Source organism: Cheilinus undulatus, linkage group 1 (assembly GCF_018320785.1).
Source record: "Cheilinus undulatus linkage group 1, ASM1832078v1, whole genome shotgun sequence".
NCBI classification, from domain to species: Eukaryota; Metazoa; Chordata; class Actinopteri; order Labriformes; family Labridae; genus Cheilinus; species Cheilinus undulatus.
Window position 1 is genome coordinate 36,246,378 of NC_054865.1, and position 13,743 is coordinate 36,260,120.

A 13,743-nucleotide genomic window follows, 5' to 3' on the forward strand; every position below is an offset into this window, starting at 1 on the left:
GAGTGAAGTTTGTCTCTCTTTCAAATCAATGCCATACACACTGTGTGTGTTTTTTCTCAGAATCTGGTCTTGGTCCTTCCACAAGGGAAGATGTACAAATGTAAATAATTCTGTTATTGTTATTATTATTGTTGTTGTTGTTGTTGTTGTTGTTGTTTTGTTGTTGTTGTTGTTTTTATCTTGTATTTAAGTATTGAAGGTGCATTGTTCCCTACTCTTTGCTATATACTTCTCATTGAGCTGTTTGAATAACCAATAAAAGCGTATCTTATCTTATCTTAAACACAAATCAAAATCAAATACTGACGTAGCCACAAAAGTCATATCCAAACAGAAAAGATGGAATTTATGAAACAGAAACAAAAATATCTTCTCACAAAAATGAATGAGTAATTACAATTAAAAGAAGGAATGAAGCTTACAACCTATAAACCAGTAAATCAATAAACGAATCAATTTAGTTATTTTGGAGCGTTTTGTCCCAGCTTTCTCCTACTCCCACAATCCAAGGATCCACACATGGGTAAAGGCAAATTTTTTAACATTCTAAGAATTTATAGGCTGATTTATTTTTATTTTTACCCCCAATTATTATTTTCAAACCTTTTTTACAAACAATATTGATATTTGCCTAGGTTTAATTTATTGTAGGAATTAAATTGTTATGTCATCAGTGTTCAGAAAGATTGGGGGGAGAAGAAATATGAGAAAGAAATAACAGTGAAATATGAGCCTAGTGTGTGCAGCAATTTGATCCTCGTGAAAGGCTGTTTTTTTTTTTTTTTTTTTTTTTTTTTTGACAATTACAGCTTCACCATAAGTTGTCAAACTAATAACTTCCTAAATCAGGACTGATTGATGTAAGCGTATACTGATTTTGACATGTTGAAATTAACATCTATTTTTTAGATGAAGTTATCGATAAAGCAATATAAGGCAAATGGTAGATTAATTATGGATTCGTAAAGTGGCTGATCTGACTTGAAATGAAGACATTTTGTGCCTCTTTGCTGATCAAACAGTAATATAGCCTGAGGAATTTTATAAGAATTTAATTTATTAACTCTTAATTCCAGCTTCAAGACATTGAAGACAAGACACTCTGTCTTAATCTATACAATTACAGATGATGAACAAGAAAAATTGGATTTTCTTCTTGATGGACTTTGCTCTTGGGTGTACATTAATATTGCTTACGGAAGAGGTTTTGAGATATTTAACTGAGCAAAAATAAAAATACTAGTACTGTCAAAAATGTTGATAACTTTCAATTAATCAATCTCAGGAGTGGAAAGTGCTATTCAAGAATGTATGCTGAATAACTGCACTCTGACGCCAACCTACATTAACTAGCAAGTGGACAGTCTGTTCTTAGTCAATCAACAGAATCATGCCTTTTCTGATTGTGTTGTTAATATTTCTATTTAACCTACCAGAAATGCAGTCTTTCTTAAATTATTTAAATCCCCCACCGCCATAACAAAAATCACATAGGTCTATGTTCTGCTAAATTCCTGAGCATGTCAATGTGTTGTACACAATATCAATGCGAGAAAAATATTTTCAAATATCTAATCATTAGATTTTTTTAGTTCTCTAATTAAGATTTAATTTAAGACTTGTAGCAACAGTAAACAGTAATGACCCAGCTGTTTCCAGGGAGAGCGCGTGCTCTGCTGGGGGGCGCTGTTGATGATCGTCCAGGGTTTGGTTATTGAATGTAAAGGTAAAAGGTCAGTCTGTGTAACGTGTCAGAAGCAGGCTGTCATCATACCGGTGTCACAACCGCTGCCGACCGCTGTTGCTAACATACACCTCTTGAAGTTCACAGAGCGGACCGAACATTTCTTTAAAAATGGCCAAAAAGCGGAGAGAAGGACGGGAGACCGACGGTCTGTCCTCAGCCCAGGAGGAAATTAAGGCTAATGCTAGCGACTCACAAGTACTGAAAGGTAAGTCCTGGCTGTGGTGGCTAACCTGAATGTAGAGGAGAGCTAAGACTTGGTTGGAAGATAAAGATAGATTAAGTAATATAACAACATGGCAGCGTCATTGCTTTTCAGGTAAGTCCGGAAAGCACAACAGGAGCTAATGTTAGCCGGAAGCTTGTTGTTGTTACACGGCTTAGCAGTTAGCAAAAATTAGCCGGCTGTAATTATGATAGCTCGTCTGCAACGACAACGCTAAAGGTAGCACTTAAAATGACGGTGTTATTTTTTTGAAGTCTTGTATACTCTGTCCACAACATTAGAACCTGCTTTAATTACCATATTGTTTAAAGTTAGGCTTTAATATTTGGCTATTTTACCAACAAAGACCCGGAGAGCAGTAGCTGGCACTGATCAACACACTTTTTTTATTATTACAGATTATTGAAGGTTATCAGTTAATATGTGAAATCATTATATTTTCGAGTAAAGTTATTGTTAGTTATATGAAAACGTTGTGCCACATTTGCATTCCTAATCACTTGTATATGAGCACCTTATTTATAGCCATCAATTAGATCAGTGGTCCCCAACCTGGGGTCCGCGGACACCAGAGATATCAGAGGGTCACGAGGCTTTGTCTGCTCTGAGGCTGTCAAAATTACGTTTGCATATATTGATTTAAACAATGTGAAACGCTTAACTAAGTGGGGGGCTCATAAAGAGTCTTTTGTTGGTGACAAATGTGTATGGGCCTATTTTATTGGGATTTTACAACTGAAAACAATTATAGATGCTAATCTTGCACCATTTTTCTAGTGTTGGTCCTGGGGGGGTGGGGTGCTCTAAGGAAAAAGGTTGGGATCAACAGGTCATTGGAATACAGCTACAATTATGAAGGAACAAATTCAGAACAATTGATTGACTGTTTATTCATCTTGTTGGGTTTTATCTTTTCCTCTTCATCTTGTTTGTACTGATAACACACTATCTCATTTTTATCTGCCATATTTTTATGTTTGGTGGCATTTTCCTGTTTCATCTTGCTTTAACTGACCATGTTTTGCCTCGTGATGTGCTGTTGGTTGTGTGTGTTTTGTGTGTGTGTAAAAGCCGGCTGTCATACTCGTTGTAAACCTCTGCCTACAGGTGTAGTTACCTTACATTACCCTACCTCACATTACCTTACCTTATTTTGTGAAGTAGCTGTCAAATAAATGCATGTGTCTCTGAAAATATTGTCGAATAAAGGTACAAAGTGTTATGAATAGGAACCCCTCAAGCAAAGTAAATGTGTGTGTGTGTGTGTGTGAACTGAAACCTTGACAGATATAAATGAGTGATGCAAGTATTGAACTGCTTTGGCTGACATTCCTGTCAAACTGACTAAGGTTTAGTAAAGTTTTAAAGGAATCAAACAAACACAAAAAACCTTTTAATTCCTTTTATTTGACCACTCAAATGTTCATAAGCTAAGCTGTATTTATTTCAAACTAAAATCATCCCTGGAAATAAGTACAAAAAAAAAAAAAAAAACAAGACTAAAGTAGAAGTTTGTCTCAGAAAAAAAATCTGTTCCAAGGGTTTGAAGGATGGATTCAGTTTCCTAAAAGGGATTAAATCAGTGCCACAAAACTCAAGTCAAAAAGTTTTCTCAGCTCTTTTGTATCTTGCCTTTTTAGTATGTTGTTTAGTATGTCATGTTTTTTAGTAATTTTTGTATCGTTATTTCTCCTCACAGAGGCTCAGCATGCAGCGGGGGGCTCGGCACGCATGTCCTTTATGATACTGGTGGCTATCTTCTCCTGCTCTGCCTCAGTCATGTACCTGGTCTACAGGAACTTTCCAGAGCTTCCTGAGTAAGTTTACTTTATGAATTATTATATTACTGGGGATAAGGTTAATCTTAATCTATCAAACTAAAATTTCTTTGTTGGACAAATTACGACATTGGTTCCTTTTTAAAATTCTTAAAGTAGTCCCATTTCATGATGTTTGAAGTCAAACTTTTAATCTTGTTTGTGGATGTTTGCCCATATTACAAGGAAGTACTATTATGAAACTTTGGTATTCTTTAAGAGTGATAAGTGCACACATTTGAAAGAAATGTTTATGCAGTTTACTACATACAGAAAGGTCAGACTTTGTTTTGAATGTCTTCTCTGTAAAATAGTAAATTATTTCTAACCTAAATGTTAAAATGTAATGTAAAATAAGCTAAGCACCAGTGCAGTGGTGAATCAGTGTAATGTTGTGGGTAAAGGCAGTAGAGGCAAAGGCTCTTCTGGTTGAAGCCTGTGCAGATTGGCTTAATAAGAAAATGGCATCAGATCAGACTGACACCTAACAATAGAGAAGTGGTGACTCCGCAAATCCGTAAGTCACATGAAACGCTTTAGTTTGGCTGAGGTTCCTGTACTGGTTGGTAAATGAATGCAACAGTATCAAGGCAACCAAACAGGAAAAAGAAAGCAGATATAAACCTCTTTTAACTGAACTTAAGAAATGTTGTGACTGAATGAGAGTAGACAAAAATAACGATGAATACTCAGTGTCCTTGAATGATCCATGCCATTGTCAGTGTATTGATGTTCAGGCAAGGCTGCAAAAAGCAATCACAGGGTCTTATTTTAAATGTAAAATGGTTTAATTGTGATGACAATAATCAGAAATCAATGAAATTTCTTTTTGATTTCAGTGATGAAATGGAAAAAATCAAGATCCCTAAAGATATGGATGATGCCAAAGCATTGGGAACAGTGCTGTCAAAATACAAAGAGACATACTACACCCAAGTGTTGGTGGCCTACTTTGCAACATATGTTTTGTATCCTTTGAGCGATCATTGAAAAAAAAATTTTATCACAACATTACTTTCCAAGGAGAGTGTTTTTAAATTGTCTTTGTGGAATTGTAGGCCTGTACAAAGGCAAAATTCAGTGCATATATGATGCCAGTATTTACCAACTCCTCTGAGAGCATCTTAGTGGTTTGACAGTTCACAATTAGCTAGAAATACATTTAGTCTCTTTAGCCAAGTGTCAGGAATGTATGCTCTGAATCTGCTGTGACCCTTGTGCACATGCATCAAGATCCCTAACTTATCTGGACTGCATATTTCCTACTGGAATGGACATTAAATGTACTTTCGCCTCCTAGCAAATTCAAGTGTGCAAAGTCTATACAGTGACCAAGTAAGTCCAAAAGGGGTAAGTGATTGTAAATAGAGACACGGATTCACAGCAAGCTAGTGGGCGTTGTTGATGAGATGACATTTCTTTTATTGCATATATGTCCAAGCACATTAAGTATTTCAATGCAAAATTAAGTTATATGTGGTCAGTGTTCTTGATATCCCCCTAGACTTTACCCACTTCCCACTTCTAGCCTAGAACAATCAGAAAATTTATCTGAATTTCTTGGGTTTTGTTATACCTTTGTTATAAGGCAAACCCTGTGAGTATCCCTACTTGATTCTTTCGACAAACTTAAATGCCATCAAATTTTGGTTGAAAGATATTTTCTTATTAGTTCTTTGTAGTATCTTTGTACTATGTCTTCGAAAAGGAAAAAACTTTATGTGCAGAACTAGCTTGAAAGTTGAACATTTTTATCCTTTTACACTGACAGGGTCAAATAAAACAAATCTACAGAAAGACCTGCAGGCGAGGATGCCTAGAGAGATAATGGTGCAAAGTTTCTAATTTTAATTGAAACTGCATAAATGTTTACGTCATCTACCTTGACACTATCATCAGCCTCCAGACATTCGCTATCCCAGGCTCCATCTTCCTCAGCATCTTGTCTGGATATCTTTACCCTTTCCCGTTGGCTCTATTTTTGGTCTGCTTGGTGAGTAAAGGTGTTTGAAAATAAATGTTGTACTTTTTAGTTTGAAACTGTGTGTGGAAATGGTTTCCACCTGACAGGCTTGGGTACATAAGGATTTAGACGCACATAATTTCTTCAGCAAATGTCAAGCATACCACTTTAAACATTTATCTCTTATAAAATGTCAGTGAAGTACAGAAATTTTCATCTAGAAGGTAGGCACTGGGACGGACAGCTGTGTGAATATGTACTGTATATCATATGACCTTCATCACTAGACTCACAGTCAGAGGAAGAAAACGCATAAATAACTCAGGAATAAAAGGAAAACCTGAGGAAGAGCAATGAAGGAGGAATTCCTCATTAAATGCAGACCAGGGTGCAGTATATATCTTGCATGCAACATGACATGGATGGGGCTCCATTTCATCATAGTCAGATGTTTTACCTCCTGGTTGTTTTTTCCCTCTGTTCTGGTTTTGTTCCCGTGAAATTAAAATTTCAAGGGAACAAACCCAAAAAGTTTTCTGTTTTACGATGACAATAGGATAGTGCTGTGTTCTAACACATAGTTATTGTCTGCAAAGTTAAGGTGCCCTCTCGCTGGACCCCCCCAACCCATCAAGTCCCTGCTGGCCTACACTCACGTTGCTCCAAACCCAACTGGGCCTGAGCATGGATCGTGTTGTAATATGACGCACATAGTTTGGAAGAAGCACTGTCTCTCAGAGTCAGTGCAATGAAAAAAATATGCATGCAACAAGACAGGAAATTCCCATTGGGCTGGGGAAGGGGGCTGTACAACAATTGCTGTTTAAGAGTGTGACTACATGACAGATGACAGAGTATGTTTTGAGGATTTACAGAAGCAACTGGTGTGTACATAATCCAGCTCTGATATAAAGTGTTATTTTTTTCCCCCTTATGAAATGCATCAGTCAGGCAGTCATCATGTTTCTTTTTTCTGTTGGTAGTGCTCTGGACTGGGTGCTTCCTTTTGCTACATGCTGTCATACCTGGTGGGCAGGCCTGTGGTCTACAAATACCTCTCAGAGCGAGCACAGAAATGGTCCCAGCAGGTAAAAGCAGTAGAAGTTTTTTCCATAGTTTACATTTTTACTTTCCTCACAAAGATGCACAACTAGATGCTCTACAAAAATAGCTCTGCAGTGAAATGTCTTCTTCAGTTTTACTGTATGAATGTTGTACCTTAAGTTTTAGGGCATGGTTTCTCAATAAGTTTATTCAAAGGGCCAAGTGACATCAATGTTATTAAGCCCAGGGCAAAACATCCACAGGTTTGTCACTTCCCCCACTGCAAAAATGATGTTATTGCTGCTTCAGGTGCCATTTTTAATCATACTAAGAAGTAGGGGTTGTATGATATAAACTTAAAACAAAAAGTAAGGCAATTTGTGTTTGGTACATTATTTCTCTGTTGTAACAATGCTTCTTGGTAATAAATCTTATACCGTTGGAAGGCCTGTTTATTACCCGTTTAAATGATACCATATTTGTAAGGATCATGCATTTGTGGGATGAGCAGCAGAGCTGAGTATGTGGGTTGCACCCATACAAAATGTGCCAAATCTTCTCTGCCAATGCCAAACAGCTGATTCTGCCATTGACTCTTGTTTGGTATTTGATGGATTGGATTATTGAAGTTTGAAGAAACAAGACATATTGACAATTTAACATGTTATTCATTTAACAAACATGAGCCTCAGTAGTATGTGGAAGAACCATACACAGCCACAACAGCCTGGCTGCTCCTCCTCATGCTGGTCATCAGCCTGGTCACACACTGCTGTGGGATGGCATCCCATTCTTCAACCAGCATTTGTCGCAAGTCAGCCAATGTGGTAGTGTTGGTCACTCTGGCACACCCAAGCTGATCCCACACGTGTTCAATGGGGTTAAGGTCAGGACTGCTGGCAGGCCATTCCATCCTCTCCACTCCCAAATTCTGGAGGTAGTCTCTGATGGGGCGCTTTGTCGGGGGGCGAGTGTTGTCATCTTGGAGGATAGAGTTCTTGCTGACAGGGTGAAAAAACAGTATTTTTGAGGTGTTGTCTTCTTGGGACGCCCACTTCGCGGCCTGTCTCTTACATTCCCCGTTATATGGAACTTGGCCTTCAGTTTGGAGATGGTACTGGGGTTCACTCCAAACAATGCCGCAACTTGGTTTTTTGGAACACCGGCTTGAAGTTGCCCAACCGACGGGCCCTATCCAGATCAGTCAAACGTGGCATGCCGATTCTTGAAGCAGACATCTACTGACCACTGAAACAGGGCCCATGCTCACAGATGCTGCCAATCAGGTGCCTGATTGGCAGCACCTGGGGGTACCAGAAGCTCAAAAAAAGAGTCAATAGCAACAGCAAAATAAACTGTTTGGCATTGGCAGAGAAGATTTGGCACATTTTTGGTGGGCGCAACCCACATACTCAGCTCTGCTGCTCATCCCACAAATGCATGATCCTTACAAATGTGGCATCATTTAAACGGGCAATAAACAGGCTTTCCAACGGTATAAGATTTTTTACCAATAAGCATTGTTACAACAAAGAAATAATGTACCAAACACAAATTGCCTTACTTTTTGTTTTAAGTTTAGTAATTCATATTTCTCAAAATCTTTGTTTTGGACATGCAGAAAAATTGAGCTACATTATAATCAAGGTGCAGGGCCATTCTGCAGTCTAAAGTTGGCAGTGGATTTACTAATACTGATGAATTTTTTACACTGTTATCCAAGTTAAGAAATTACTTAAAGAAAAAATGTAGGGCCATTTCTTCTATTTTGCACTACCAATGTTTAAGCTAAGTTTGTGATATTTTGTCCCTGTGCTACTAATAAACTGGTAATTCAGAGCCATTGACTTATCAAAGCTTCTGCCTATGATTTTCCTCTGGCAGGTTGACAAACATAGAGATCATTTAATTAATTACATCATTTTCCTGAGGATAACCCCGTTTCTTCCCAACTGGTTCATCAACATTACCTCACCAGTCATCAACCTGCCTTTGGGGGTTTTCTTCATTGGTACCTTTCTTGGTAAGACTCTCCCTTTTCCTGTGTTTTATTTTGGTGCAACTTGATGTCTTTGACTTACTTGTTTTGGCTGGTTTGCAGGAGTGGCACCGCCGTCTTTCGTAGCCATCAATGCGGGCACACAACTGTATAAACTGACCACAGCCGGTGAGGCTGTGTCCTGGAACTCTCTGGCTGTACTCGGCATCTTGGCCGTGCTATCCATCTTGCCTGTCTGCTTCCAGAAAAATTTGCAGAAGAAGCTAGAGTAGATCTCTCAGCACCTCAGCACCTCATCTGCTCGCTGATCCCAACGCCCCCCTCTCCGTCAGCTCAGGAACGTGCAGCAGTCACTCAAGTTGCTTCAGCTCTGAGTCTGACTGCTGGCACAGAACGCACTCATCGACCACAAAACCGCATGCAGTGGTGGGTTGTTCCTGATGTGAAGTACCGTATAAACTGGCCGCTGCTTGCACAAGTTTTTCTGTGAACTATTATTTTGCTCTTTTGTTGGTTCTGCCAGTTAGGCACATGTTGTAAATAACAGACTTTTTTGCTTTTGTTTTTATTCAACGCATTTTGTGTGAATCTTCCTAGAAAATTGAAGGTGCTACTTGGAAGGTGTTCATTTTAAAAGATCATGATGAGATCTTGTATGTAGCACCTTCAAGGTCAGCTCCCTTTTTAGATATTTTTAACATGCTTGTGACAAATTTCAACTAATGAAGGGTACCAGCACAGCAATAACTGTCACAGAGTTTAAGTATTGAGAAGTGTTGATATCTGTTGCCTCAGTAAACACTAAGAGTGAGAAAGGAAAGAAATTACCAGTCTTAGTAATTGCTTCATTGTGTTGACATGTAGGGGAGTTATACCTCGAGATGTGCCTGGATTCACTGCCATACAAGCTTTTTATTTATTTTCATCTGTCCATGTTTGTATTGTTAGTCTAAAGAAGCTCTGTCTTTACCACTGTAACTTGTAGAAAACAGACTTAATTGATGCAATATGCACGAAGCTCCAAACTGCAGGTTACTGAACTGTACATGATGGTATTTGTAATCAAGAAGGGAGCGTAGCTTATAAGAGATTGGTGTTTGGTAAGATGCATGCAACACAGGGAAGCCAAACAGCACAACTTTGGTTCATGAACTTGAGAAAATATTGTGAGTGAAATGCATTCAGAAGTATTTGTATGTTTATCTTTATGCTCTTCGTGATATGTTTTCAGACTATGTGCGTCTGTTGATTAAGTTAAGAACTGGAGTTGTTATCCTTACCATGAATGATTAAACAGGATCCTCAGTAAGACTGCAAATGGACAGCTGCCTAAGCCTTACCTTGCTTTTTATTGCTTCTAGTCTTCACCAGAAGAAATGTATGAAGATGCCTGATTTTATGGGTCATTCTCTACTCTTTCTGTTGTTTTGAATGGCTACAGTAGTCCTGTGCTATGAAAGCTTATTGTTTTTTTCCCTTTTAATTTATTTTGCCTGTGTACCAAGCTAACTTACCAGCTGCTGCTGCTTAATACCCTCCTGAATTGTCACCAGAGACCTTGATGCAGTTCCTGTGTATTTGATTAACTTATTTGACTGACAGATTTTTTTGTCTTAGAATTGCACAATAATTCGGCAGTTGATTTAGTGCATTTTAATAATTTCTGTTTGTACTTTTATGTCTTACTATCCAGCAGAATGACACTGTTCTTTATTACTATTAACATCTCAATTCCTGACTTTAAACAGTGACACAACCATCAAAATATGAGTACGTGCTGTATGAGGATGCTAATGTCAGAGTGTTTTCTGCTGTTGTGTTTTTAATGCAGGAAATAACTTTATTTCAGTGTACTGCTGGGCTGTTATTAAAGCCCTTAAGGTGCATTCGTTAATTGTCATCTTGGAAATAGAAATGCATCTTCTCTTAATTCAAAAGTTTATTTCTTTGATATGTATTTAAAAGCTAGATTTACTTCTTGGAAGCTCTTCATAATGCGAAGTCTCCCAAGGTATTAAAGATTTTACTCATTATTCACATTAAAACTTGACATATTTAATCCTAAAACTATACTTAAACTCACACTGATCATATACCAATATTTAAATATAAACACTGTTTTTTATATTACCCCATAAAGATGATTTTTGTTTAACTTGCTGTAAACATTTCACTGAGAAATACTCTTTTGTACTGAGCAGTAATGCTTAGTGTAAAATGTTTACAGAAGTTTCTGTTCTACCTAATCATTTTTGAAATATTTATTTAATCATTAAAATTTTCTTGAACATATACTTGGCTGAATTTTGTGATTTCTCTTTGTAGAGAGCATGTTTTCAAAATGCAGCAGGGAAATATCATCATTAGAGCTTTAAGAGTTGAGGCTGACATTAAAGCATTTGTTAAACCACAACCGGATTTTAGTAAATGTACATGTACACTGTATCACAGTGTTTATAAAAGTATTTACCCCCTTAGAGGTTTTCCTCTTTTACTGATTTCATAAGTCAGTTGTGATAAATATAATTTGGCTTTTATGACCTACAAATTTCAAATAATTGATTTAATACCAAAGTCAATCAGATTTCTACAAAGTAATGTCAATTAAATAAAACACATGAAATGTAAAATAAGTGACTGCATAAATATTCTCCCCTTTCAAGTCAGTATTTAGTAGATGCACCTTTGGCTGCAATCCAGTCACAGCACTCTTTGTGGATATGTCTTTTTTTTTTTTTTTTTATTTTTGCAAAACTGCTTAGACTCTGTCAGGTTGCACAAGGACTTGAACATCCCTTTCAAGTCCAGCCACAAATTCTCTACTGGATTGAGGTCTGGGCTTTGACTCGGCTACTCCAGAACATTCATGTTGTTGTCCTTAAACCATTTCTTATTGGCTGTCCCTTTATGCTTCGGTTCATTGTCTTGCTGGAAAATAAATCTTCTCCCAAGCCACAGTGCTCTTGCAGAATTAATAATATTGTCTCTGAGATTTTCCTATATTTTATCCTCTACCTTCACAAGCCTTCCAGGGCAGGCAGTCGAGAAGCATCCCCACAGCATGATGCTGCCACCACTGTGCTTCACGGTGGGGATGGTGTGTTTATGGTGATGTGTAGTGTTTGGTGTTGGCCAAACAACATCTTGACTGATGGCCAAAAAGCACCATTTTTGTCTCATCAGAACAAAGAACTTTCTTCCACTTGACCATGGAGACTCCCACGTGCCTCTTGGTGATCTCTACTCAAAATTGAATGAGTTTTCTTTAACAGTGGCTTTCTCTTTTCCACTCTCCCATAAAGCCTTGACTGGCAAAGAACCCAGTAAAAGTTGTTTTAGCAGAGTCTCTCCCATCTCAGCTGCTGAATCTTGTAACTCCTTCAGACTCGTCATAATTATCTCTCTCTCATTAATCTCCTTCTTGGGTGGTCACTCAGTTTGTGAGGACGGCCTGTTCTAGTCTAATTTACACATGTGCCACATTCCTTCCATTTCTTAATGATGGATTTAACTGACTTCTGGAGCATCCTCAGTGCCTTGATTTTTTTTTTTTTTGTTTCCATCCCCTGGCTTATTAACCTTGCAAAGCAGATGGATACGCCCGTTTCCTTGTTTTTCACTGGCGAATCCTGGATGTGTGAAACAAATCCTTCCAGATGCAGGTGCCTTTATACTATAATTACTGGTGACATAGTCACTGCACTCAAATGATCCCCATTTCACTAATTGTGAGACTACTAGCACCAATTAGTCAAACTTCTGTTGAATTAGGTCAGTCACTTTAAAGGGGGAGAATATCAATGCAATCACTTATTCTACATTAAATATCTTTGTTTAATTGACATTACTTTATATATACATGTTTTCGCTTTGACATTAATACTTTTCTGTGATTCTTTTTCCTCAAAAAGTCACAATATATTGACCATGATTGATTTATAAAATCATTAAAAGGGTGATAGATCCAAGAGGTTGAATATATTTTATTGGCACTATCCAGTTTTTCTAAAAAGACGGGAGTATAAAGGCTTCACCATGGGACAAGTGCCACCAGGTGGTGATGTTGCAACATACCTGTTAAGAAGCATTTTGTTTTGATAACAAGGCATTTGTCCATTTATTGAACCAGTTGTTGTATGAATGATTGTGTAATATGTTATAATACAAATATAAATGTGTCAATCAAGGGAGATAGTTATTTATATCAGTATTAAAATGAAACATTTGATTAAGTTAAAGTAATAATGCTTTGTTTCATTAACAAAAAAAGGAAAATGCATTAGTATAGACTTGAACATAGTAAAAATTCTTCTCTTACATATGTTAGGAAAGCCTTAATAAAACACACGATGGAATGATTTATTGATTGGTGTGATATAATCCTTATATGGTGTTATTCATCTCATTTAGCTATTGGATGATGAAATGATTGTTAAACCTTGTGTGTGAGGTCATCGATCCAGTTGGATTATTGATCCGTAAAAGGGTGGTTATGACTTGTGCAGGTTCTTTTTTATAACTGTTTATTCCAGTAATGATATACAAACACACTTGAATAACATTAAACAGAAACGTTCTGGTTTACATTTCTCTATGTAATAAAGCTTATGAAATTTGGATCCTTTACTATGTCATTTATTTTACAGTCAATAAACATGAAATTACAAAAATGCATGCCAACAGCACTAATATTTCAGAACAATGATTGCATTTTTGCCACTGAGGTTATTATTGTTATTATTGTTTTGATAATATTGTTCAGGTCAATTCACAACACAATATCACCCCTGTTTACTTCATGTACTTAAGGCAGATGATTACAGCTGTGGACGGACCAGAATGCATTTCGACTGCAACACTCTGATTTGTATGGCTATTTATAAAGCTAGAGACAACTAGAATACAATCGGAAGTAAATGTAGACATTTTCAAAATATAAAAGATATGCTC

General features: G+C 37.3%; 1 protein-coding gene across 1 annotated transcript; it reads left to right on the plus strand.

The window, feature by feature from the left end:
* The first annotated feature begins 1,743 nt into the window (after window positions 1-1,743).
* Window positions 1,744-11,085, plus strand: tmem41b (transmembrane protein 41B). Its single transcript, XM_041792641.1, has 7 exons — window positions 1,744-1,952; window positions 3,670-3,787; window positions 4,627-4,755; window positions 5,687-5,780; window positions 6,734-6,838; window positions 8,679-8,817; window positions 8,896-11,085. Exons 1-7 carry the CDS (start codon window positions 1,856-1,858, stop codon window positions 9,063-9,065), a joined length of 852 nt encoding a protein of 283 aa, XP_041648575.1. The 5' UTR covers window positions 1,744-1,855; the 3' UTR covers window positions 9,066-11,085.
* Window positions 11,086-13,743: the final 2,658 nt, after the last annotated feature.

Coding starts and splice junctions, on each gene's coding strand:
- tmem41b (XM_041792641.1), top strand. CDS start 1,856: ATGGCCAAAAAGCGGAGAGAAGGACGGGAGACCGACGGTCTGTCCTCA. Junction 1,953..3,669: donor CGACTCACAAGTACTGAAAG/GTAAGTCCTGGC, acceptor TTCTCCTCACAG/AGGCTCAGCATGCAGCGGGG. Junction 3,788..4,626: donor AACTTTCCAGAGCTTCCTGA/GTAAGTTTACTT, acceptor TTTTGATTTCAG/TGATGAAATGGAAAAAATCA.